The sequence below is a fragment of the Ictalurus furcatus genome, chromosome 26 (assembly GCF_023375685.1).
Source record: "Ictalurus furcatus strain D&B chromosome 26, Billie_1.0, whole genome shotgun sequence".
NCBI classification, from domain to species: Eukaryota; Metazoa; Chordata; class Actinopteri; order Siluriformes; family Ictaluridae; genus Ictalurus; species Ictalurus furcatus.
Genome location: NC_071280.1, coordinates 6,111,309 through 6,138,927, shown reverse-complemented (window position 1 = coordinate 6,138,927; position 27,619 = coordinate 6,111,309). Strand labels below are relative to the sequence as shown.

General features: G+C 36.7%; 1 protein-coding gene across 1 annotated transcript in view; it reads left to right on the top strand.

The window, feature by feature from the left end:
* Window positions 1–106: 106 nt before the first annotated feature.
* The window catches only part of knl1 (kinetochore scaffold 1), a 27,622-nt gene continuing 109 nt past the window's right edge, over window positions 107–27,619 (top strand). The window contains exons 1-25 of the mRNA XM_053616153.1: window positions 107–261; window positions 462–516; window positions 2,609–2,648; window positions 5,770–5,829; window positions 5,922–6,004; window positions 6,099–6,148; window positions 7,538–7,562; window positions 8,059–8,099; window positions 8,839–8,885; window positions 9,872–12,781; window positions 12,920–13,034; window positions 13,126–13,190; window positions 13,370–13,468; window positions 13,539–13,654; window positions 13,789–13,879; window positions 14,072–14,188; window positions 15,243–15,330; window positions 18,546–18,669; window positions 18,846–18,950; window positions 23,467–23,567; window positions 23,694–23,753; window positions 24,423–24,532; window positions 25,924–26,045; window positions 26,624–26,749; window positions 26,953–27,619. The exon at window positions 26,953–27,619 is cut by the window's right edge and continues 109 nt beyond it. Of these exons, the coding sequence (XP_053472128.1) occupies window positions 488–516; window positions 2,609–2,648; window positions 5,770–5,829; window positions 5,922–6,004; window positions 6,099–6,148; window positions 7,538–7,562; window positions 8,059–8,099; window positions 8,839–8,885; window positions 9,872–12,781; window positions 12,920–13,034; window positions 13,126–13,190; window positions 13,370–13,468; window positions 13,539–13,654; window positions 13,789–13,879; window positions 14,072–14,188; window positions 15,243–15,330; window positions 18,546–18,669; window positions 18,846–18,950; window positions 23,467–23,567; window positions 23,694–23,753; window positions 24,423–24,532; window positions 25,924–26,045; window positions 26,624–26,749; window positions 26,953–27,049 (4,821 nt within the window). The 5' untranslated portion in view covers window positions 107–261; window positions 462–487 and the 3' untranslated portion in view covers window positions 27,050–27,619. The remainder of the gene's footprint in view (window positions 262–461; window positions 517–2,608; window positions 2,649–5,769; window positions 5,830–5,921; window positions 6,005–6,098; window positions 6,149–7,537; window positions 7,563–8,058; window positions 8,100–8,838; window positions 8,886–9,871; window positions 12,782–12,919; window positions 13,035–13,125; window positions 13,191–13,369; window positions 13,469–13,538; window positions 13,655–13,788; window positions 13,880–14,071; window positions 14,189–15,242; window positions 15,331–18,545; window positions 18,670–18,845; window positions 18,951–23,466; window positions 23,568–23,693; window positions 23,754–24,422; window positions 24,533–25,923; window positions 26,046–26,623; window positions 26,750–26,952) is intronic.

Genomic DNA, 27,619 nt, shown 5'->3' with positions numbered 1-27,619 from the left:
AGTTTTTTTTCCGCCGTTTTGCTGGGGGCGGGGCTTGGGGCGGGGCTAGGAGAAACCTTTCCTGACGGGTAAACGGATTTCGACCCCATAGCGTCATGACATAACACGTGACATGAACACAACGCATGCGCCGATGATAGGCGGAAGGCGGTTCAGTTCAAACTTTAAGAGAAAAATATTCAAACGTTAACGGACGGAAGCATAAGCGCAGATAACAGTTTCGCGATTATATCTGAGGCGGAAGAATTTATGTATATCTAGGTAATGTTATAAATAACCAAATAATATAACACTAATGTAAAACTAAACAAATTAGTGGTTATGTGTGTATTTGGCGCTCTAAACAGTTTAATAAGGAGCTCGTGAGCATAATCAACACTTATTACTGTACTCAGTGTTTACTACTTCACTCAGTGTTTTAATCAGTAAAGCACGTTGTTGTTGTTGATTATTTTTGCTAGCTGCCCGCTGTTCTCCAGGTTCTTCAATGGAGCAGAAAGAGACACAGAAATTCGGGTAAGTCAGATTAGCTTTCTGTGTTTCATTAATTTTCCTAAAGCAGATACCCCGGGTTCCCACTTCCCGAGCTAAGGCCAATGTTGTGTTTAAACCTGACTTCCATCTTTCGTGTTTTTGGTCAATATTATCACCTATTGTTGTATAACACATTTACGCGACCCCATTTCTACTCATTATCATTTTTGGAATTTATGGTGAATAAAAGTAATGAAATGGTACTGCTCTTTTGTGTGTAAAATAAGCCCAGTTTATGTTTATTTGGGGTACTGTACTGTAGACCGGAGACCAGAGGTCTAACCCTCAACCGCTCAGGTGTATCAATGAGATAAATGTAAGTCACTCTTTATAAGGGCATCTGCCAAATGCCATAAATGTAAAGTAAAAACTTCACTTGGCTTCCTACTGCACAGATTCAGTCACATTATGAGATTTAATGAGCAGTGCCACAAAATAAATAAATAAAATGAACATTACCAAATAATTACAGTTACCAAACCCATCCCATTTGTGCCTTTTGCTGCATTTCTTGTACATGTTGCTGCTGTTGTTAAAATTATAACCAGGGTTACCAGGCAAATTTCCAGCCCAACTACATCTTAAAAAAAAAAAAACCCACAAAAATTAGTCAAATAATTTTGGAATTGGAAAAAGTCCTCAGTCCTCGTGTGGGGAACAAGTTCACCAGGGTGCACACGCATATTTGATTTCCAATAACTGGGATATGCCTTTTATCATCTCATGTGTACACTCCATAACCCCCCTTTCCTTCACCCAGTCTTTATAATATAACTTACATCCGAGAAGGGTTTATAGATCCTAGGTTCACGGTCTACACTTGCACATTCCCTTTGTTTGCCATAGGGTATGTTTTCGGAAATGGATTCGATTTACTTCCAATTATTTGCCTTAAAAGAATATACAGGAAGCTATGGACCATTTTTAAATGAGCAGACGGGATATTTTTCCACCCACAACCTTTGTTCCAAAATTAGTCCAATTTGGCATTAAAAAAACGTGAACTTGTCAACACCAGAACACTACAGATGGGTTTTCTAAATGGGTTTTCTCTGCCACATAATACACCTGTGCTGATGCCATTGCTTCATCAATTTTGCAGACAAAGCTCTCGTTTACTCGTCAATCTACTTCAATCAGTTTCCTCATCTATAGTCACAAGCTGTGGGTAGTGACCAAATGAATACAGTCATGGGTACAAATAATGGAAATGAGGTTCCTCTGTAGAGTTGGTGTGATTACTCTTTGTGATGGTGTGAGGAGCTTGACAATTCAGGAGAGGCTCTGAGTAGAGCCGCTGCTCCTCCTAAATGAGAGGTACCAGTTCAGGCACCATACAAGGATGCCCCCCAGTCAGCTTCCTCTATAGCTGTATCAGGCACAACCTCTGGACAGAGACAGCAGAGCAGACCAAGCACCTACCAGAGGGATATACTTTTGTCTCCTCTTGGGAATATCTGGGGATCCTGCAGGAGGAGCTGGAATCTGTAACCGAGGATAGAGAAGTCTAGGCTGAACTTCTTAGTTTGTCACTACAACCTACGCCAGGAAAAGTGGTAGAAACATGAATGAATATTTTACACCTGAATCTATTGAAAGCCAAGATCAACTGTTTAAACAGGTGGAATCAGGTGTGCCTCCTTCTTCGTTGGAATGAAAACCTGCACCCACACCGGCCCTTACCGATAAGATTGCCCACCCCTGACTTATAGAAAGGGTCTAGAACAATAGTCAACAACTTTATAACCACTGCTGTACTCCTGAACTTAGACAGTGGTTAATTGTGTTGTTGACTTTGGTCTGATACTGCATACTGGTGTTATGATTAAATTGACCTTGGTTTTCTGTATTATGTTCTAATAAAAATGTGCCTACGTGAGGTACAGTAAAAGTAACACCACTTCAGTGATCAACCACAAGAAGTATCAGTTAATGTCCACATTTCATGTCAGTTTTACATATTACGGTCTCCTTTAGATGTATAGAATGCTTTGCAAAATTTAAATGTCTTGTCAGCTCTGATTGTGTTGTTTTCAGTGTCCAGAAAATGTGACATTTTCATTTTTGTTTGTAGGCATGACCGAGAAGGATTGTCTAAAAGAAGACTTTCTTCGGTAGGTACTTGATACCAGTGTAACTGTTTAGGATCTTTTCAGGCTTTTAATATAGAAAACTATTGAAATATACACTTAGTAGCCTCTGTATTGGTTCTGTTCCAATGATAAAATTTAGGCCATTTTATTGCCGTTAACGATTTAATTGTCTTTTCTGTTGATTTAATGCCACTCTTCTATAGGTGTAATAATTTTAATATTCTTGTAACAATTCACTTTGTGAAGATCAGCCGTTTATCAACACTAAACCTGTAAACACATTTCTACAGTGGTGTTTGAAAGTTTGTGAACCCTTTAGAATTTTCGATGTTTCAGCATAAATATGAGCTAAAACATCAGATTTTCATATATGTCCTAAAAGTGGACAAAGAGAACCCAGTTAAACAAATGAGACAAATATGGCTGGTCAATTATTTATTGAGAAAAATGATCCAATATTACATATCTGTATCTGGCAAAAGTTTGTGAACTCTATATAAAATTTATTTTTCCCTGCAAATGTTTTCCTCACTTATATTGCTTTATATTTGATTGACTTAAAAATAGAAAGAAATAAAATAGTAATTGTGGCATATGCAAATGTTTGGACAACCTTCCAGTAAAGTCTTAAAACCTTAATTGATTCATTAGAACTCTTTAGGCAGGTCAAGAACTGACTTTAGGAATAACAGTTCCTGAGTGTAATAACTTCTTTGACTCTTCAAACTTTGGGTTAAACACTCAACCATGGGCTCCTTTAAGCAGCTGGTTTAGGATCTGACTATGAATCTAACTGATGCTTACAAAGCAGGGGTAGGCTATAAAAAGATATAGCACCACCAGCTCACATTTTAAGGGGAACTGGACATCAAGGCAAGAACTGGAAGACCAAAAATACTCTCCAATAGAACTGTAAATATACTCCCCAGAAAGGCAAATCAGAAACCTTTATAAGAAGAGAATACTTTTTATTTTTCACATATATATTATATATGTACATTGAATTTTTCTTCGCATATCCCAGCTTGTTAGGAAGTTGGAGTCAGAGTGCAGGGTCAGCCATGATACGGCGCCCCTGGAGCAGATAGGATTAAGCGTCTTGGTCAAGGGCCCAACAGTGGCAGCTTGGCGGTGCTGGGGCTTCAACCCCTGACCATCTGATCAGTAACCCAGAGCCTTAATCGTTGAGACAACTCTTCACCCTTGTCATTTATGACTTTAAGTACCTGCAGGAGGGTGTACCGTACCATTCTACTCTGCAGAGCTTGCTTGCACAAACATGAGCTGCATGGAAGAGTCATTAGAAGGAACTGTGACCTCATCACAATAGTGAACATCTGATGTATGCAAAAGAATAGCTAGATAAGCCAGAGGCATTTGCAAGTGCTGTGGACTAATGAAGTAAAAATTAAACCCTATGGTGACAATTACCAAAGCTATGTTAGGTCCAAAAGATATTGCAAAATACAGCAGAAACTTTGGGAATGGCTTTCCCAGTCCCTTGGCATGAAGATCATTGAAAATTTGTAGGTAGATCTCAAACATGGTATGCATGCATGTAAGATGGCCCAAGAAAACCTCATTACTCTAAATGTGGAAAAAAGGAAGAGCGGATAAAAGTTCATTAAACAATAATATATAGGCTCCTAGCTGGCAACAAAAAGCATTTGCAAGCTGTGATTGCTGGCAAAGGAGGTGTTACTTAGTAAGGTGTCCAACCATTTGCAGTTACTGTTTTATTTTGTTCTTTTTTACGTTCACTGTTATTTGCAGATTTTTTAAAAAAAATAAGTAAACTTACATTAGCCACATTTAACTGGTAAAATTAGCTTAACCTGGAGAAAGAGCTAATTTGGCAAAGACAGTGGACCCTTTTCCCACTTTCAGTTTAGAACCCAGAAGTATGCAGAAGCAGGATAAACAGCACACAAAGTGCTGTGTATGATTTAATATTTCATTGATAAATGTTGATCCTGTTTCTCAATTTTAATATTTTAATTTATGTAGTTAACTGAAATGTCCAGTAGGTGGTCTCCAACTGATTACCTTCAAGTTTGTTTGTTTGTTTTTGTTTTGTTCTTTACATGATCCAATTTGTAACAGCCTTCAGTACAATTGAGCATTACTTCAATGGAGCATGGTGCCAGAGATGTAGACATGTTACATGTAAATCAGGTGTATGCAGCAATGACAAAAACAAAGGAACATCTAAATCGTGTTTTCTTGGCCTGGTTTTATAAAACAGTAGCAGTTGGAGTCCATTAGTATGGACATGTATAGCAGGGACATCATCGCCCATATCTGGCTGACAAGTAGAAGCACACCGGTATGGGCTTCTAAATTATAGTATAGTTATTTTTAGATTAATGGGAGAGTATGTATATTATATGCCTCAAAACAGCATTTCTGTTTGTACATGGCATACTTGGTATCTTAATAAATACAGTTTATTTCAAAGTAGCAACTTCATATTTTCTGCATTTGCTAAGTAAAGCAAGCTCTTTCAAGTGGTATAATTCTTTTTATTGTATATACATGTCATACATGGGCAATATGCATTTGAAATATAGGCTTTAATTACCCCCAACACCCCCCCCCCCCCCATTTATAACCTCTTTCTTTCAGACATACACCTACTTGCTAAAAATAATTAATAATAATAATAAAAATGCAACCTTGTACCAGACAACATTCTCTGATAATTGCATGCATCTATCTGGGGAACCTTTTATCCATGAAGCTGAGAGTGTCAAGCAGAGCTGTCTGTTGTGTGAAATGCTTCTTAATCTGACTCTGATAGGCTGCATAGGTCACATGCTAATTAGTCCAATTAAACATGTGCTTTTTTAAAGTGTGATTGTGGGGCAGACAGGCTGTTTTTATACCTTGGTGGAGAAGAAATGTCTTCACAAGGTTAGGAATTCTGACAGTTTTGTGATTGTTGGGATATTTGGCTGGTTCCTTTTTATTTGACAGCTTTTATTTATTAAAAAAAAAAGCCAAAAGGTTTCCTTGCGAAAACTTAGGGTTAGATTAAGTGGTATAGAATTAATATAGAAGTCCATAGAATTAATAATTGTCAGTGGAAGGTCCATACAAGGATAGTAACAAATAATTGTAACTGTGACTCTGCCCAACACAGATTCTAAAAGCTCCGCGGCCATCAATGAAAGTGTTCGGAAATGATCAGGATGAAAACCAGGTGATTATGATGTAATCTTACTAGAGCTATTCTGAATATTTACTATAAATTTGCTTTTTCTTATTGACATTTCACTCTCCTACATCCCCCAGGAGGAAACTAAACCAATCGAAAAACGACGAAGTTCACGAAGAGTCAGTTTTGCCACTACAAATAATATTCATGTCTTCCCAAAGTAAGGTGATCTACATGCACGTTGAATTCCAATACACTGAGAGAGAGTATAAAAAACTTACAATGTGTGAATGTTTGTTTTTTTTAATATTTAGAGACATTAAGGCTGATCCTGCATTGGCTCCCATCCACAACTTAACAGTTGGTGAGTATCCATTTCTTTTGATTTTTGGAAAACCCTGTAATTGATTTTTTAAGCACCCCTCTTTGTGTTTTAACTTTTTTGAGGTAAATATCAAAATATTGGTCATTGCTTTCTATACAAATACTTGAGACCATTTTGATTGGAACAAAATTATTACCAATGTCAAATCAACCAATATTATTGCATTAGTGGTCTCCATAACTCCAGTGTTATCAATAATATAATGGCTCCTCAACAGCATATAACGGCTTTCTTGGAGTTTGCCAAAATACACATTAAGGACTCTCGAAGAATGAGAAAAAATATTCTGTGGTTTGATGAAGATACCAGATCTTAGATCTGGAGGAAACTAGGCACCATTCATCACTTGGCCAACAACGTCCCTACAGTGAACCACTATGGTGGCAGCAAAAAATGGTCTTTATTGTTTAACCTTTTTGACCTTTTGCTTCAAAAATATGGATATCCAATGATTGCAAACACAGTACAGGTTTATCAAAAAAAATACATCTTTGTTAAATATAGGTGTGCAACAGTTACTGACACCCCTATGAATTCATATGAGAAAAATATATTTGAAGTATATTCCCACTGATATTTTACTTTTTTTTAGTACATCTGGGTGACTAGGGTCAGGAAATTGTTCAACCATGACTTCCAGTTTCACAGGGTTATAAATATGAGGTAACACACAGGGCCAATTCCCTTAGTCATTCATCACAATGGGTAAGACCAAGGAATATAGCCATGATGTAACTGGGGGACAGATGAGTTGACTAGAGGAAAACCTGCCCAAAAGCACTCAGGATCTCATATTGAGCGTTTTCTAGAGGTCTTCTATGTTTTATCAATAACCCTGCCCTAGAACTGCATATTTTCATAGAAAGAGGATTTTTGATTGACATTGAATATAACCAACCACAGACCTGTGTGTTTGTGTGTCTCTGTCTTTGTGAAAGATTTTGGAGATAGGCGACTTTTACAGAGCATCATGCTTCTTTTATTTTCGCTTTGTTTATTTTCTAAGCGCATTTCAGCATGCTTCACATTCACTTAACGAAAAACAAACAAAATAGTAATCTGTTTGTGGCTTAGTTCAAGTTAAAATTCAAAGGAGCCTGTGTGTTGCTGCTTCTCTCTTTGTCTCGCATGTTCTACTGAAAGGAAAAAGTGAATATTAGTATGCTGTTTGTAATGACATGTGAGAACAATCACTTGTGACCTGTTGATCCAACCCATTTCCTCTCTCTGTCCAGAGCCGACGCTCAACTAAATACCGTATTCCCTGAAAAAATTTACTTTTGTAACTATCCTGCTCATTAATTGTAATTAAATAATATTGAGGAACAAAAGCTTTATTTTAGTTAACTTTTTATTTGCATTCAACAGGAGCCAATGACGGACGGAACGAGAAGTAAGTTTTTACTTCCTCCTCAAGACACAAACCGTTTCTAGCAGGTTTCATGGTAAATTGTATGTTTGCCTCATACACCCTATTACTGTATCATGAGTACATTTATAGAAAACTATAATCATATTGTGATGTATGCAAATTTAAAGTAAAACTTACACCAGCAGACATGTTTGATTTGTATTTTTGCCATATAGTAGTCTAGTTTTACAGCAGCTTGTAGAAATGGTTTGACCTCTACCTCAAATCTGTGACATGTGTAATGAAAGTTTTGCTTTGTGATGATAAAAGTAAGTTGGTGATTTTGTCGGCCTATTTGTTAAATTCAAACATCTTTACCAGACATATCTGGCTTATCAGCCATAGATTCCTCGGGCCTACCGTAATACAATTCTTTAGATTTAGTTATCCTCTCAACCCTCCTACCTACCTAATCATAGTTTGTAATTCTTACTCATGCTTTTATTGGGATTTACCTTGCTCTTATTTTTTTAATCAGGTTGCAGTGCTTTGATACCAGTGAAAAACATGAAATTATGGGTAAGTATTAATCTGTTGATTAACATCTCGCAATTGTTTCTCAGATATGATCTCATGTGCATTGTATACAAGATAGGAAATTTATTTATTTAAAGTAGCAATAAGTTTAATTTTTATAGCATCTCACTCAGAGCAGGACCAATAAGCTGCATAATCATCATAAAACAAACATTGCGTTTTAATCATTACCAGAAATAAGACATTAAATACTGTTAATACAAGTATGCATAAATACGCTACGGTTTATGCTGTTAATTTTTCTCTATCCGCTAGGATTTTTTATTTTTTAGCAAAGTTTGCAATTCTGTGTAGATATTATAAATGGCAAACAACTATGACTGTCTTATGTGCCATTAGTCTCATCCCCTGCCTCAGCTCAACTAAATAAAGATGACCCCTGTAATTTTAGCTAATTCATTTGTTTGTTACAACCAAATATGTATGATCAGGTTCAGTGGTTATGCCATTGCTTGTTGATCCATTCATAATATGTAGGCTACAATCTCTTTTAGAAAACTGCTGACAGTCTGTGAGCTAATAAACAGAGGCTATTCTGAAGGGGAAAACGGATGTCCTCATAGCGTTTTGTACATGCAGCAATGCTGTCTAAGATGATTGTGGGAGAATACATGAAGAGCCTTACTAGTCTAATTAACCTAAATCTACACACTAACGTAGTTTGTTTAGATCATGACCGTGATTGACCATGCATCCCCTTAACCACATTTTGCAATTCCAGGATTGGACACCATGCTAACCACACCCATCCATTTTGCACTAAACAAGGTGAGTTACAACTGCCCAACTTATCCTAACTGCAGATCTGAGTCTTCCTAAGGGCACTCTAATAACATTATGTTCACCAAAGCTAGATAGTTGAAAAAATGTCGTCTGGTATTTTTACAATCTTCAGCTAGTTTTGGTTAGCCTGCACTCACTGTAGTCTCAGATTCCTGTTCTTGGCTGACAGGAATGAAACCCAATGTGGTCTTCTGCTGTTGTAGCCCATCCGCCTCAAGGTTTGACGTGCTGTACATTCTGAAATGTTATCTCCTGTGCCTTTTTGTCTGCATTTGTGACGTTTTCCTACAACTCCATCCAAAAAATTAACTTTATAGCTTTCAGATTGCAGCTAATCCACAGTGAGCAATGAGCAAAATCTGTCATAAACTCCAAGCACCTGTACACACGTCCTTGTGGATGGTGCACTTCCCCACAGCTGTGCTTGGCATCCAACTCTTGTGATTGCTATTAAATTGTACTCATACAAATCACCAAGTTTCATCTAATCCACAATTTTATAGGTCTACTACAAACAATTTATGATGTTACTCTTGATTTTTACCCTATTTTCTCTCAGTTTAGTCATTGCCAATTCCTGCCGATTAGCTCATTCTCCATTATCGCATTACAGCTACCAAGCAGGGAGGGTAATATCTGATACAATCTTCTTCAGAGATCATGCTGCCTTTGCAGTGTTGTAGAGCACCTGAATGTGCTTGGAGGAGAGAGCTAACTGCCCTTTTCCATCAACATAAACTTACAGGCACCCACATTTGGCTAGTATTGCTCTAATTGACAGCGGACTGAGTTTCCCAACAAACGGTTGACCATGGATGACTTTGGCACTGTCTGGATTCAAACTTGAAATAAGCTAATAGCTTGAATGCTTCTCTGTTGTTCCATTTGAGAGCAAAGATGAATAGAAACAAATATTAATGAGTTATATATTCCTTTATTAATATAGATTTTTTTTTTTATCTCTCTAATAGGAGAATTTCTTCCCTCAACCAATTTTACCACTTGACTCTGTGGACAGAACTCTGTTACTTGGGGAGAACACTGGGTACATGGACATGACTCAGAGTCAAACAATTGCAATTGACATGGAGGATGACTTTAATCAAGAATTTACCCTGAACATGTCCAATGTTCGTGAACCTCACAAGCTCAATAGTCAGAATGGTATGCCCTGTAAAACCTTTGGCACTATGGGAAAAAATGTGATGCATTCGGAATTCAATGACTTTCTTGCTAGTTTATCAAAGACAAGTGCCCAAAATGTTTCTGCTCCATTTTCAAAGAAAAACAATGATCATTTCACTTTGGAAAATACAAGCAATGCAAAAATTGACAAGGAGAATGTTCTACCAACTTGTTTGCCCAAGCTTGCGATTCTTGAGAGGGACCATATGGACATGACCAATAGTCACACTGTTATAATTGAGGAAAGAGAGGCTTTTCAGCATTTTCCTTATTCTGTCGGTGGAAATCCTAGAAGCACAAATACAGGGTCCTCTTCAAATTATTTAGATGAGATGGAGCTCACTCATAGTCAGACTGCTACCATCAATGTTAAAGGCATGGAAAATGCAAATCACAGCATGCCCTATGTGGATCAAAAGAAATGTGAATTCGTCAGTGATGACACCAGTGAAATGATTATGACACAAGTTTTGGATGAATATGTTCAAGATCAAGAGCAGTTATCTGAACAAAATATAGCTGACCACTTTCAGAGTAATGTATCATTTGCCCAAATGGCTGATTCTGATGATATGGAAGTAACCAAATCACAAACTGTTGTCCTTGAGACCAAATTTGTGGGAGAACCTTTTTCCAACTCAAGTACAGTTTCATCTTGTGTATCTTCCATTACTGGCAATGCTGACAGAACAATGATGAATACGACACAGTCAGGAAATATAACTCCAGGTGCCCTTGCAGCAAGCAAAACTGGAGAGTGCAAAAGAAACGTGACTCTGGCAACACGTACTGTATTTCACAATGATCAGAGTGACTTTATGGAATTGACATGTCAAGCCTCAACTGGTGTTTTGTCTCCTATTCTAGATGAATCTGTATTAAAAGGATGCAGTAATGTGGCCATAGATTCAAAACCTATTTCAACAACAAATGTAATGATGTCAAAACCACAGGCATCCTTCATGCAACTGCCATCAGTCTCTCCAGAAGTGAACAGGGCTGAACATTTTAAAAGTGAACTTCCACTGTCTCACATGGCTGATGATATGGAAATGACACAATGTCATACAGTAGGTGATGATCTGGGAAAGACACACCATACAGTATGTGATGATATGGAAATGACACAATGTCAGACAGTTGTCCTTGAGACCAAAAGCTGTGATGACTACAAGCCATCTGACAAATCAAAGAAAAGGATATCGCTTGTGTCAACATCTTTTAGAACTACAGGTATGACCAACGAACACACTGGGCACATGGAGCTGAATAGATATCCATTTTCTAAGAGAACAAAGACTGAGAACTGTGTGATACCTACAGCACAGAAGTTTATTCTCCAGGATCTGTCTGACTGCATGCAAATACAGCAGGGCACTGCTTCTGACATGTCTGTTGTACATGATGATATGGAACTGACAGGATGCAAGACTTTGACCATTGACACAAAAACCTCGGTAACAAGTCCTTCAAACAAGGCACAAAGCACACCATGTGTATTATCTTCCAGTCCAACCATAAACAAAGTGAAGAGGTCTGAATCAATCCATGATAAACTTGGAACAGTACTTGCTTCACATGCTGTAGACTGCAAATCACCAATTTCTGTAATGGATTTGGATGCTGTAAATCTTGTAGACAAAGAGGCAGTATCAGATGCAGCTGCCATGGCCTTGGCCAGAGATCAGACAGTTAACACAAAAACTGACCACAAAAACTATAAACCTTCAAGTTTTAACAATGTGAATAAAAATGTGTCCCTTAATTCAACTGTCAAAAATGTAGAATCCTCTGAGGAAGACTGTAATATGGAAATTACTAAAGCTTTTACAGTGCCCTTAGAAGAGCAGTGCTGTGTTGCATTTAATCAGGAAGAATTGGCCAGAGAAACTGTGGAGACCTCACCTGTAACCACTGACCAAACTATATTTAAAGAAATGGACCATACATTGCCAATAAACAACAAAACCGCTTCCTCTGCCAAAAAAGAAGGTTATGTATCTGAGTCTGATAGTGACACTTTGAAAAAAGAACATTCGAGCTCTATTGAATCCCGACGAAGGAGTCTAGCTGATCTACAAGTGAAACTTCAAAATATTTCACAATATATTAGTGAGCCAGATAGATTGTTGGCTGGAAGTGTTACAGCACCTCTAGTTAGCTTCACAGTGGTGTCTCCAGTTGAAAAACATTCTGAAATAGACAGTTCCTTACAGCCTTCCAAGGAAACTCAGCTGCTTGAAAACAAAATTAACTTGGCTCATAAAGAGGGCACCACACCATTCAAACTCAAGAATTCTCTGATGGCAAGACTGTCAGTTGGTGGTATTATGCCAAAATTTCCTCCACGAGCAAGACCAGCAAGTCCAAACCAAACAGAGCCCAAAAGCACTAATGGCCTTCAAGGTCTTCAACTGCAGACATGTTTCATTGCTGAAACATGTCAAAACATGAACATACAATATGGCAGCGATGAAACTGATCTCCTTGATGAAGTGCTTCCTGAAGAAGATTTCTCAGGTAGTTTGGTCAGCTATCTGAGCAAAAACAAAGAGCAAGAAGTCACTACAGGGGTTCAGTTGAATGAGGATGCTATTGAATATGATCACATGGAGTCTGTCATGAATATAAACCAATCTGAGAAAATGCCACCTGAAGAAAATGATGCAACCATGAAAGACACCAGTGAAAAATTGGTAAGATGATTTGTGCTTTACTGAACGTCCTATGTCCATTTACAGGTTAAACTTGGTATAGCATTAAATATTTTGAATTTTGTAATGTTATTTATTTAGTTAGTTATTGTTTCTCACTGCCATGTATGCTGTGTGCAGTGGGACAGTACCTCTGCAGCTCAGAATGCCCCAACTCATATGGTAAAGATAATAGATGACACCAACTCCAGCAGCAATTCCACCATGATGAAATGTGAAGGAATCTCTGAATTAAGTGAGTTTAAACTGTAGAGCCTTTAAATATAATAATACCATAGTAATTGTTTCCAGATTACTGTAAACCTCATTGTTTCCTTTGTTAAAAGCCCTAAGAAACTCACAGCTTGATTCACAGTGGATCACAATGGATCACGAATTTGATTTCTATAAGGTAAACATATTTACTTGTATTTAATTATTCAGTACAGTTAGAGCCTTTGTGTGTTTGTGTGCAATTAAATAGCTGAAATATTTTAGACCAATTTATTCTGCCTAAACTATAATAACTCGCACATAACCACTGCAAATCCATGCATTTATTAAACCTGTTCATTTGTTTTTGTTTTTAAGAAACTTGAAGACGGAAGTGTTACAGTGAACGAGTTCCTAACACACTTTGGTGCCAAATTTATAATCCACCGATCAAGACCCAGCGCTCTTCCTGACAATGTAAGCTCTTCATATTTCACCAGTGTTGCATGTTTGAGCGAAATATTCACTTTGCTCTATTCTGCTACAGTTTAGAGCTGCAGAAACTTACACAATGGAGGACTTGCTTAGAGAAAAATACATACACCGTCCTAAGCAGAAAGTCTATGAAGCAGATTGCCAGAACCTCTCAGAGATGGCTGAAGGGTACGTAAACGCATTATAGATGTGTTACTTGTCTTGCATGTTACGTGGTTGCTGCCATCTATCTTTTATCCAAAAAAAACAAAGGTTATGAATAAAATGTAAAATTCTGATTTTTTTTTTTTTTTTTTTTACAGATTTAAAACACAGATGGCAGATCAAGATAAACCATTGAGAAGTATCAATGGAACACTGCTGCAAGATATTTGTGCTTTTTCAAAAGAGCAGGTGCTGTCTGTTTTGTATTACAGTGTTTATAAAATGTTTTTAAAAAATCATAGAAAATCATGTGTCTGATCAGTGCTTTTCTGATGGTCTTTCAATGATTTTAGAAAAGCTCAGGGAATCACAAATATCATTTACCAGCTAGAAATTACAATTAACCTGTTCCAGTTAAGAAAGTTGTTCTATATCTTATAGCTACAAAGATTTGGTGCCAAGTTGAAGGAACGAAGAGTGCACTTCCGAAAACGAAGGAAGGCAATTTCACATAAAATGAAGGAAAACTTGTATTCTGAGCTTTTAAAAACAACACAGGTGAGAGAATTAATTCTTTATATCAGGTGTATTTGTATGCATCATATATCTATTATGTAAACAGTACTTTTACAAGAAGTCATGCTTTTAGCAACTTTTCTACTTGGAAAAAGGAACTAATTTTCTCCTAAGAAAGAAATAAACACAATGGCTTGTACTGTTGTAGGAAAATAATCAAAGATGGGTTGGTGTTTTATTCCACTTATATCACAGCGAATTATTTTAATTATTTTTTTTCCAAAGATTCAGGTTTATAGTTACATTTAATGCTTTGAAGCATCCTTAAAGCAAGTAAGCTCCTGATATCACTAAAAGCCAAAAACGGTCATTCTCTCACCAGTCACCTTGCCTCACAGAGATGCCCCAGTGGCATCTCTGTCTAGTTTCCACCTGATCTGACAGCTCAATTTGGTGGAATAGTTTGATTGTTTGGGTCATATGATTATTCTGTGGGTTATGATTATTATTTGGCTTTTGTTTCTTAGAGGCAGACACTTTAATATTTCTTACCTTTGTCCTGACATATGCTTTTCTATAACTTTATCTCTGACTTACATTGAGTGAAGAGAGCACAAATCTAGCCCAGACATCCAGAACAAGCAGACTTCATGTCTGGGCTATTAATTTTTTTTAAATTAATATTTGATGGACAAGCAAGTTGAACAACCAAATAAATTCTATGCGGTGCTGCAACATCTGTCAGTGCTGTAACTAGAATAAAGTACTTCCAGTTAAAAAAAATAATAGTTATATAATTACAATTATAGTTTACTAGAATTTTTTTAGTTTTTAAAAGAATTTGCACAAATAAAAAATTATAAAATCTGTTATTAAAAAACGTTTTTGTTGCTGTAAGTGCCAAATAGTCTCTATATAAGTACTGCTTTTTATAAATTTTTTTTCTTTTTTTTTTTTTTCTTTTTGCCATGCATGCTTTTAATGAATTTGTGTTCACTTGTGACAGGATTGATTTGATTTCTGGGTGGGTTAAAGTCAACTCAAGTAAAATATACCGTCTTCTCCATTTAGAGTGAATATTTTCTGTAATTTTCAGGATGCAAAACAAAGTCTGATGGCTAAACTCATGGAGACAAGTGAGATGTTAGAAGAACTAGATGGATGTATAAATGACTTGGAGTCTGGTATGGAACAATTAATTCATTTCCTTTATGCAATTAGAAATTGTTTGGCTGCGATTAACATTTTATTGGTTAGTTGGGTGATTTTTTTTTAATATATAAAATAAAAAAGTAATATTTTTAGTATGGGGGGATTCTGCCACAGCATGAGATTATTATCAGGTGCTTATGTCAAGCAAATAAGAAACCCAAATGTAAGGTGGTGGTAAGGGATTATTTATTTATTTGTTTATTTATTTATTTATTTAAACTGGTACTGCACACTGGTTCTGCACACCTGATTTGTTTTAATTGTTACCGGACAGAATCAAAACAGACACAACTGAAATATCTGGCAGCTAACTGATAAAGTAATTTTACTTGTGGTGTTTGCGTGAGGCAAATAATCTTTGCTGCATGGAATCAACTCCAGAGCTTTTAGTTCCACTCTTAGCCTTTTAGTGTTTGATCCCTGGAATCAGTGAATCAACTTTGTCATTTCCTACCGATCCCCCCCAACCCCCTTTTCTTATTGGGAACTGCAGGATGGCGACTTGATGATGCACAAGTTACTCATATTAAAACACGTTATGTTGTGAGGGGAACGGTGTAGTGTAGTTTAAGAGTTTCCATATTGTAGAAGTTGTTCTGTTTTAACATCTGCCAACATTTCAATCAAATACGTTTTTAGGCTAAATGACATTTGTTGCCAACTGTTTTTTTTATAATAATTTTTTTTTGCTGATTAATTATTGCAGCCCTTATTTATAACCTGTATATGTACAGTATCTCACAAAAGTGAGTACACCCCTCACATTTTTGTAAATATTTGATTATATCTTTTCATGTGACAACACTGAAGAAATGACACTTTGCTACAATGTAAAGTAGTGAGTGTACAGCTTGTGTAACAGTGTAAATTTGCTGTCCCCTCAAAATAACTCAACACACAGCCATTAATGTCTAAACCGCTGGCAACAAAAGTGAGTACACCCCTAAGTGTAAATGTCCAAATTGGGCCCAATTAGCCATTTTCCCTCCCTGGTGTCATGTGACGTGTTAGTGTTACAAGGTCTCAGGTGTGAATGGGGAGCAGGTGTGTTAAATTTGGTGTCATCGCTCTCACACTCCCTCATACTGGTCACTGGAAGTTCAACATGGCACCTCATGGCAAAAAACTCTCTGAGGATCTGAAAAAAAGAATTGTTGCTCTACATAAAGATGGCCTAGGCTATAAGAAGATTGCCAAGACCCTGACAATGAGCTGCAGCATGGTGGCCAAGACCATACAGCAGTTTAACAGGACAGGTTCCACTCAGAACAGGCCTCGCCATGGTCGACAAAGAAGTTGAGTGCACATGCTGAGCATCATATTCAGAGGTTGTGTTTGGGAAATAGACGTATGAGTGCTGCCAGCATTGCTGCAGAGGTTGAAGGGGTGGGGGGTCAGCCTGTCAGTGCTCAGACCATACGCCGCACACTGCATCAAATTGGTCTGCATGGCTGTTGTTCCAGAAGGAAGTCTCTTCTAAAGATGATGCACAAGAAAGCCAGCAAACAGTTTGCTGAAGACAAGCAGACTAAGGACATGGATTACTGGAACCATGTCCTGTGGTCTGATGAGACTAAGATAAACTTATTTGGTTCAGATGGTGTCAAGGGTGTGTGGCGGCAACCAGGTGAGGAGTACAAAGACAAGTGTGTCTTGCCTACAATCAAGCATGGTGGTGGGAGTGTCATGGTCTGGGGCTGCATGAGTGCTGCCAGCACAGGGGAGCTACAATTCATTGAGGGAACCATGAATATCAACATGTACTGTGACATACTGAAGCAGAGCATGATCCCTTCCCTTTGGAGACTGGGCCGCAGGGCAGTATTCCAGCATGATAACGAACCCAAACACACCTCCAAGACGACCACTGCCTTGCTAAAGAAGCTGAGGGTGAAGGTTATGGACTAAACCCTATTGAGCATCTGTGGGGCATCCTCAAACGGATGGTGGAGGAGCACAAGGTCTCTAACATCCACCAGCTCCGTGATGTCATCATGGAGGAGTGGAAGAGGACTCCAGAGGCAACCTGTGAAGCTCTGGTGAACTCCATGCCCAAGAGTGTTAAGGCAGTGCTGGAGAATAATGGTGGCCACATAAAATATTGACACTTTGGGCCCAATTTGGACATTTTCACTTAGGGGTGTACTCACTTTTGTTGCCAGTGGTTTAGACATTAATGGCTATGTGTTGAGTTATTTTGAGGGGACAGCAAATTTACACTGTTACACAAGCTCTACACTCACTACTTTACATTATAGCAAAGTGTCATTTCTTCAGTGTTGTCACATGAAAAGTTATAATCAAATATTTACAAAAATGTGAGGGGTGTACTCACTTTTGTGAGATACTGTATGTACAGGTGCCTCTAAAAAATTTGAATATCGTGAAAAAGTTTTTTTTTTCTTTTTTTTCCCGTACTTTAATTCAAAAAGTGGAACTTATATTTTAGATTCATTACAAATAAAGTGAAATATTTCAAGCCTTTTTTGTTTTAATCTTGATGATCACGGCTTACAGCTCATGGAAATCAAAAATCCAGTATCTCACAATATTAGAATAAAGAATTTATAATACAGAAATGTTGAACTTATGAAAAGTATGTTAATTTATGCACTCAATACTTGGTTGGGGCTTTAATCCTTTTGCACGAATTACTGCATCGAAGCAGACTGAGAGATTAAAGGCTCAGGAAACGTTTGCAGGTGTTTTGAGTTGGGTAACTGATTAGAGCTCTCCTCAGGTCAACATTTCTGTATTATAAATTCTTTATTCTAATATTTTGAGATACTGGATTTTTGATTTCCATGAGCTGTAAGCCATAATCATCAAGATTAAAACAAAAAAGACTTGAACTATTCACTTTGTGTAATGAGTCTAGAATATATTAATCCACATTATATCCACTTTTTGAATTAAATTATGGGACAAAAAGTGAACTTTTCCATGATATTCTAGTTTTGTTTAGATACACCTGTATTTTTTTATTTGTTTATTTTTGTTGTTTTGCTAAAGTTATGTTGATTTACAATTATACATTTGAAAGTGACACATTTTCAGTACAATATATTGTACAATGTTCAGAATCTAATCCTAAAACACTAATATTAATAAAAATCATTTGCATTAAATAAGAATTTTGGATGAAACCATTTTGAATAACTGAACTCATGCATGTTTTTAAAAATAGAGTTGAATGGGATGAATAACATCGTCATGGGAGACCAACATTCCCTCCTCAGACTTGAACCTGTTTTGAAGGCAAAGCAAGAACAACTTGATGCTCTTAATTCAGAAGTTACTGAGAAAGAAAAGTATGTATTGCTTGAATAAATATATCAGTTTTCATATACGTGTAAAACTGCTGAATGACGCGTATAATTATTAAGTCCTCCATATTTGCTGAGCAATTCATTAAAAGTAGACAACTGTTTATTAAAAAGGGGGGGGGGCACTCAATTTAACAATCATCCTTTGCTGTTGATGCTAGACAAATCTATAAGCTTGAACTTCAAGCTCAATCTTTGGAGGACACATGGGACAAGGTTCAAGATGAAACGAGGGAACTGGAATGCCGTACAACAAATCTGAACAGGTATATTGCCATTTCTTTAACCTTTGGACTTTCTGTCATAAAAGTTAAAAACCTCCTTTCACAAATCTAAGTTGTTATATTTAATATCAGAAATTGTGGCATAGGACTGATAATAGAGGTTGTAATGAGTTACAAGTGCAATACTACTATTTTGCGTACTTGTGTATATTGAGTACGTACGATAGTGACAGGTATGTTTGATAATAAGCAGTAGTTTTTAATTTCTGAACCGACTTAATCAAATGCAGTTTTACATAGTCGTGCTCTATACTCCCAGACTTAAAACCCCTCTGTCCAAGATCAAGGGACCAATTGGCATAAAATTTAAAAATGGAGCAGCTGACATAAGCTACGACAAAGGACAAGTAAGGGAAGCGTATAGCCTCCTGTTTAGAATCACACAAACTAAACAAAAATAAACTAAAACTGCTTTATGGGAAAATAGTTTTTCTGCAATATTTTATTAAATGGGGAGCTGAAAACCTTATTAAATAATCTAAGTGAGAATATATTTCAGGCAAGTGTTACTGCATCATGCAAATATAACAGCCTTTCAGATTTAATATGCTAATGCAGGCCATGCATCTAACAGGACAGTATTTTAAACCTTTCCATCAAAGGCAGATGAGCTTTCCAAAATCATGTTGTGTAAGAATTTGATTTGTAAAATGTGCCAGATCTAGCCAAGTTGGCTAATTTTAATCTGTAGTCCCTAGGCAGGTTGATGTTATAATAGCCCAATAGGAAACAAACAAACAAAATTGACATTACACAAAAACACAAAACTATCATACCAGAATCTCTAAACCTCATTCAATTGCAAGCATTTGTATGTAATCAGAGTCCACAAGATCAAGTGGTCAATAGGTAAATGTTAATTGTACTCAGTAAAAGGTGACTTTTCATACATTATTAACACTCTTAGCTGTTTAACTAATTTTGTCTAGTGTTAAAGAAGACGTGTGAACAGGAAATATCTCTGCTGATCAGCGGTATTCTGCAACAATATTTTATCATCTCTCCAGACATTGCTAGTAAGAATGGGTGACTGTTTTATTACATACGTACTGTAACTATTGTGAAAATTTATTTAGGCATCACAGTATAAACTAACAATGGTCACTCACAAAGGTCAGTAGTGTGTATGTGTGTTTATATACACAGTCATTTGAAAAAATAACTTGTTTTTTTTTTTTTTTTTTTTAAACATATTTGGACAAGCAAACATTTGATCATATTTGAAACGGTGCCTATTAATAAAGTTAATATATATATATAAAATTAGCTTTTTCAATTATTTATTCAACCGCAATATCAATAGATGTGATATTCTTCTGTGAATAAAGTAATTACTCCCTTGGCCTCAGAAGCTAGTATTGCCCCCTTTAGCAGAAATAACTTCTTGTAGGCCTTTTGCATAATTGTCCACCAGAATTGCTGGAATTTTTGACTCTTCCATGCAATATTCCTTCAGTTGCAAGATGTTTGAGGCTATTCAAATCCCCCCACAACATTTCAGTAGGATTCAAATCCAGACTTTAGCTGAAATCATGTACTACCCTACTACGCAGTACGGGGTAGTATGTCTGAATTCTCTGTAGGCAAGAAATACCCAGATGGCGTACTGCTTCCGGCGTGATTTTGAACTGTGCAACCAATGAACATGAGTCCCAAAAAATCCCATAATGGACTGGTGCGGATAAGCTCAGAAAAAAATTGCGCAACACTGCTTTTTTTAAGTATTAAAACTTGGTTAAACAAGACTTGTTTAACAATGCCCGAATAAATTGTTAACTTGTTGAGGGTTTAAACAAAACAGTTATCACACACAGCGTTTGAAATCTTTTTGTGATCTCTATCATGTCTTAGCCAGCCAAGCTAACGGCAACAAGTTTACTTCAGCCTGCCCACATTAAACTACTAATTCAGTTAACTTTCCTGATATGCATTTTGCCATTAGTGTTATTTTAATTTGGTGGTCCCTTTTAAGATCTTTGTGTTTATGATGTCGTCGAAGGTCACATGACAGTGGCGGATGTAGTATGTCCAGGATTTTTTTCATGATTATTCATTGATTTTTAGGGACACTATATTTTTATTGCGCTTTCACATCTAAATAAACAGACCACTGCTTTCACCTCCATGTTGTGCTACATTCCTGCTAATGTAAAAATCTTTGCATCAAATTAGACTAGTCCTTAAAGTGCATCATCTCATAGAAGCAAAATATAAATAAAATTGTACACAAAATACAGGATAAGTAAAGATAAAAATGACCAACAAAATGAAAACAAGCAATCAAATATATTGATATGCAACTAAATGAAAACAATTCAAGCCTATGCAGAAAAGGCAATAACAGTGTTTACAGGAGGAGAGACACAGCCAAATACAAAGCTAACCCTATGCTATAAACCAGAGGTTCTCAACCTTTTCCAACTAAAGCCTTCCCTATCATGTGCCCCCCCACACACACACACGCGCGCACACACACGCGCACACACACGCGCACACACACAGGGTGGCTGTGGCTCAGGTGGTAGAACGGGTTGTCCACTAATGTGGTTATCCATGACATTGTTAAATCTCCAGCTCTCAGCCTCTCACTGAACAGAGCAGACACAGAAAGAGGTGTGAGTGCAGTGGGAAAGCAAGACCTCATGCTTGCAGAACAGTAAATGGTCTGCACTTGCACTTATGGTCTGCACTTACAGTACTGGTGACATTTGGAAAGTCACTACGGTTTGTCCAAAAAGTTGCTAGATTTGTCGCTAGGCGCTTTTTTCTTTTCTTTTCGCTCAACGGTCGCTGAAAAGTCGCTAATTCGATAAGTTGCCAAAACTGGTCTGCACTGACAGCTAGATAAAAGGCAGGCTAAGCTCTGCCTCTCCCCAGCAATAATAAAATACAGAGGGAGAGGGAACACTGAGTTCTTCCATTTATGCACATTCTATTTGAAAAGCAATAAAATACAAAGAGTACCTAAATGATGCTAACTTGTTTCGGGGTTTTGGCATTACAAAATGACGTCATCCCTGCGCCGCTCTATGGTGACTGGCTGTAAGTGTAGGAAGCACTTGATTTGATCTGCAGCGGCGTTTTCTATGAGCGGAGGACGAACTTTAAACGTCAATATCGAAGTCGATCATGTTCATGTAATCGTGGGCATACAAAATCGTGATCGATATTTGATTAATTATACAGCCCTACTGTATCCCCCTTACAGTTGTTTTGTAATGCCCTTAATTAATTTTACTCTCCATTTAATTTAAGGTATTTTTCACCACATTTCCTTTATGGGCTTATCTTTAACTAATTTCCACCCACATAAGTGCTGCTCACTGGATGATTTCTTTTTTTTCCCCCCACATCATTCTATGTAAACTATAGATTGTTGTGCATAAAAATCCCAGGAGATCAGCAGAAATAGTCAAACCAGCTCTTGTTCTACAACCACACCACGGTCAAGTCACTGAGAACATTTACCCTATATTATCTTATATATGATGGGAACATTTAACTGAAACTCTGCACCTCTATCTGTATGATTTAATGCATTTTGCTGTTGCCACATGACTGGACAATTGGTTAATTGCAGGAACGAATTGGTGTTTATAAAGTGGCCAATGAGTGTAGGTTAAGTTGATTTGAGTGGCTTCTGGTATAATTATTTTTTAACTTAAATACTGTGTAGCGCTATTTTTGCTTCTGCTTGGAGCTTTTTGCTTTTTAGCTTTTTTTTGAGAGATGTGCATTTCTCAAAAACTGTTTATGCCCAATTTTTAGCCAAGATTTTACCTTTTTAAGAACTGCTGATGTAATCATAAAGGCTGTTCTGTGCTTGTCCCTGGACTCCTATTCACAATATGCTTATCCTTTCCACGCAGTTAGTACTGTTTATCTTTACTCTTCTACACCTATGATTATCATGATTTTATGATTTATACTATCAGTTGTCACCCAGAAGAGGATGGGATCCCTTTAGAGTCTGGTTCTTCTGATGGTTTCCTTCCTCGGGTCTCATGCCTCTGGCTTGCTCATTAGAGATCTAAATTTCCATACAGATTTTTGTGAAGTCTGTTTTATAAGTCCTATACAAGTAAAATTAAATTAGATTGAATTAATGAACAGGATATGTAGCTGTGCTTTGTGAATGCTGCTGCTTTTATTGAGTTACCAGTATTGACAATGATTGTTTGCTGGGTTACAAAAATAACTGGGTAAAAATATTACCTAATTTAAATCAGGCAGCTGTCCGCCACATGCCATTTCTTATAGACAGATCTCCAAAGTATTTCAGTAGTTTATTATATCATGTGGTGCACTTTAATTTAAAAATAACTCCTAGCTAATCATATTTCCAAACAAGACCATAAATTCAGACACTTTTATGAGAATAGAATGCTACTCACTCCCTCAATGTGGATATATACCTCAACCTCATTTTACTTGTCTAAAATAGTTAATTAAACATTCACTATTTTGTCCTTAGGCTTAATGGTTCTTTTTCTTCCAGTCTGAATGAGTGGCGATTCAATCCTGGGGATAAAAATGGGGTTGTTTTTACCTTTCTTCATGACACTGTGCAGCTGGAAGTGAAACACAAAAAGGCCACTGGTAAGTCTTAATACCTAACCACTCAATAGTGACTAAGAATGAGCATGCTTTGGTTATTTTCAATTTATTCTGAAATTATTGCATATCATAGTACTGTGTAACACCTGTAACATTTTATTTTTCAAGGAGAAGAATGCATGCAAGAAGATGTGGATGTGGACATATCGTTCAAATTTCTACTGAATGGTGAGAGAATTTTGTGACCTTAAAGAAAGCATTTAAACTATTTTCTATAAAAGTATAATTCTCAATGAGTAAAAAAAAACCTTTGTGCAGTAGAGAGAATAGTTTTACAGAAAAGATTTGCAAAACTTCAGTGACAAAATACTCAACTGGAACTAAATTAATTGCTTTGCTCACATACCTGCACAGTGTTTATACTGTACAGGCATCAACCTCAAAGGCATTTGTCATTGGTTTTCTCTTTGTTTGCTTTCTCTGCATGAAATTTAGTTGTCACCTACTTACCATCAATTTTGTTGCTTAAAATACACTGATTAGGCAGCAAAAGTTTAGTTTTAGATTATAGATTTAACTTGTGGATAAAATTTTTCCTGAATCATATTATTATGCTTAATGATCTTATTGATTGATCTTTCTGTCTCTAGAAACTTTTGCGCAAACATTTTCATTCTAATCTAAAATAACTATTTGGAAAAGAAATGTCATTCCAAAATAAAGTAACCAATGATTAGAATCATTGCACCATCACTGCACCATTTTGCTCCATATTCACCCCTTCAGAACTACTGTATTTTTGTCTAGCTATCGATATAATTTTGAAACTTTACAGAGAAGAGGCAGAAGGATAGAAAAATATGTAATATGCATTATTTCACCCTTTTCCCCTTAAAGCTGAAAGCTCACAGCCGAGTGCAGTCATGGTCCACAAACTGCTCATAGAAAACATCGACTCTCAAGCTAAATGGATGCAGAAGTACTCAACAACTCAAAACATACCAATGGTAATTATTTATTGTTAATATAAAGGGTTAGTCTATATATAAATAATCCTGATATAGCTATAATGCTAACCACTATCATAGAGAAGATATTTTTTTGCATATGAGTGTACTGTTGGCATATGCAAAGTACATGGAACATTTTACTTTGCTTTATAATAGAAGGAACCATTTTGCTTCGTATAGTAGCAGTTTACAGTCTTAGTTGTTTAAAGTTCTGTGCATGAAATCAGTTTACTTGTGGGGGTTTATACATTACTGTTTTTAGTAATGAGTTATAAGTAGTAAGACGTTATCAAACTAAAAGGGTTAAAGGGTCAGTCTATGTGATTTCCATGCAACAACTTTGCAAATGTTTTTCTAGCATAATGTAATTGTAATTTTTTTACCCTCATTCTTTTTGTGGTAAAATAATTTTTAACATACTCTAACGTGTAAAAATACATATACATAAAATGGCCAGTGAATGCATCCCTTTGTGGCCACAATTAACCCATACTACAATGGCTACTTCCAGCATGATAATGCAGCATGTCCCAAAGTATGTCTCTCGAAAATGTCTTAAAATCTGTTAAACTGTTTCCATGAATATTACAATGAGTTCAGTGTACTTCACTGGCCTCCCCACCAGCTCTGAATCCAATAGAGCATGTTTGGGATGTGGTAGTATGGGAGATTCACAGCATGAATGTACAGCTGACAAGTCTGCAGCAAATGTATGATGCGATCATGTCAACACAGTCCAATTTTAAAGCAATATTTGCAACCACTTGTGGCATACATGGCATGAAGTGTCACACAAAGCAAGATCAGGCACATCATAGAGAGTTGAGCAGCCCATAGACCCAATACACACACATGGTCATGGTCAGGAGAAATCTGCCTTTCATGTTTGTGCCTGGAGTACAAGCATTCAACCAACAGAAAAATTCAACAAACAACAAATTCTTCTTATTCTTATCTGTATTTGTATCTGTTTACGAAGTTATATCCGTTTAGAACATTCTGTTCAATCTGAATAATGTATTTGCATTCAATTACATCCTTCATACATACATACATACATACAAATATATACATATGCAAATAAATTATATTTAATGTAGGTTTAGTGCTTGTTTAAGTGCTTAGGGAAGAGATGGGACTTCAGTCTTAATTTGAAGACAACCAGCAATTTTGTTGATTGGACTGCTCTGGGATTTCCATTCTTGGTGACGGTACAAAGAAATGTATCGAGGCTTGTCTACCCACAGAAAGTTAAGCAGTTTCTCAGTTGCCTAACCAGTTTTGGATACATTTGGAAACATGTCCGAGACAAGCCACAGTCAATGCACAGATGATCTGTGTTTTTGATGATACTCTTTGATGATGTATTTGAAATGTTCCCACAATAGTTGCTACATAACGTCAGTGTGGTGGTGAGCCGACTTCGACTCTTGGGTGAAGAAATCCACAGGCTGAAGAAGTGGGGAGGTGTGAGACTTGGAATCTTGCATATTACTTGTGTGGATACATTGTAAGTCAGCACTTATTTAACTAATTAATTGAAGTTATTGTTTGTTGCGTTCATAATAAACAGACTTGATCAGCATGAATTTCCATCAGTTGCATGTTAAAGAAGTAATTTTTCAAGCTGACATTTTAAAATGCATTTTATCAGTGGGTGATGAGAATCGTATTAATCGTAGGGTTGGGAGTTCGATTCCCAGCCCACATGTCTCCACATACCAAAGTGTCCTTGTGCAAGACACTGAACCCCATGTGGTTCCCGATGGCAAGCTAGTGGTGTGTGCGTGCATGTGAGAATGTAACCACTAAGGTTAAAAAGCACTATATAAGTGCAGACCATTTACTATAATGGTTAGCTAATATCCTTGCACGTACATATCACGGAATTGGAAATGTCAATCTGCACCTACATCTTTAACTTAAAGTTTCTTTGCTGAAATACAGTACCACAACAACAAACAGACTCGCTGTCCATTTGACGTTATGCTTTGCTATTAGTTGTCGCCATTTCATAACAGTATTTAATTTGTTGATTTTGAAAAATTTGCAACTGAAATGTTTTTCCTCTCATTTTTACCCCCTTAGAGTTGAAGTCATGTTCTCTAGCGTCAGGGCATTTGTTAAGTTTGAGCTAAGCCTGGCTGTTACCCCGGATTATCCGTTCAGGCCCCTGCAACTGCAGAGGTTCCAAAATCACATTGGTGACACAAGGTTTGGAATAATTTATATGTTTAAAAATAAATAATTTTAACAATTTATTCATTCCTTACTTATTGATTTGGTAGACATTTTACAGTGTCAAATGTAGTTCATAACAGCGATAATACTGTATAAATGCTTAGGGCTGCCCACTTTGGAATATATTTATGTCTATTTTGTTTAAAATATCTGCTTTGTTTTTACTTCTTACACAGGCTGGAGCAAATCAAAGACATCATATCCTCTGTAAGACCAGCCAAGAACTATCTCACCACAGTCATGAAGAGGATTCATTCTAATCTGCTGGGTTAAGACCTGTTTTTTTGTTTGTTTGTTTGTTTGGTTTTTTTGTTGTTGTTTTAAATGTTTATTCCGTTTATGCATGTAAAAAAAAAAGTTCATGTAAAAACACTTTACATCTGATTTACATAATTTCTAACTTTTTTATTGAATAGTGAGCACAGAGTTAGGGTTTAATAAAGGGTTAGACTTGATTAATGGTTTGTTGTTGTTGCTGTTCAATTGTATTTTTATGGATCTGGTTTGTAATTCACTTTCATGTTTAGCAGGCTGATAACTCTTTATAAGGCAGCAATATTACATAAGTAGTTTTTATGTGCATAAAAGGGACTGTCTGCACTCAAAAAGAATGAGTGACATCCAAGAAACACCAACCATTTGTTGCCCTTGTTAACCAAATCCTAAATCCAGGACAGTTTCTCACATAAAATATACAGCGGTACCCATAATCTGTGAACAGAAATATTCGGTAGCTTTATTTATTCTGTTTGTTCATTGCAATATTGCTGTTAAAACAGCACAACTTTTGACATTTGAACAAAGATCAACTTAAACAGTCTAATTCAGCTCGAAAACCCCAGT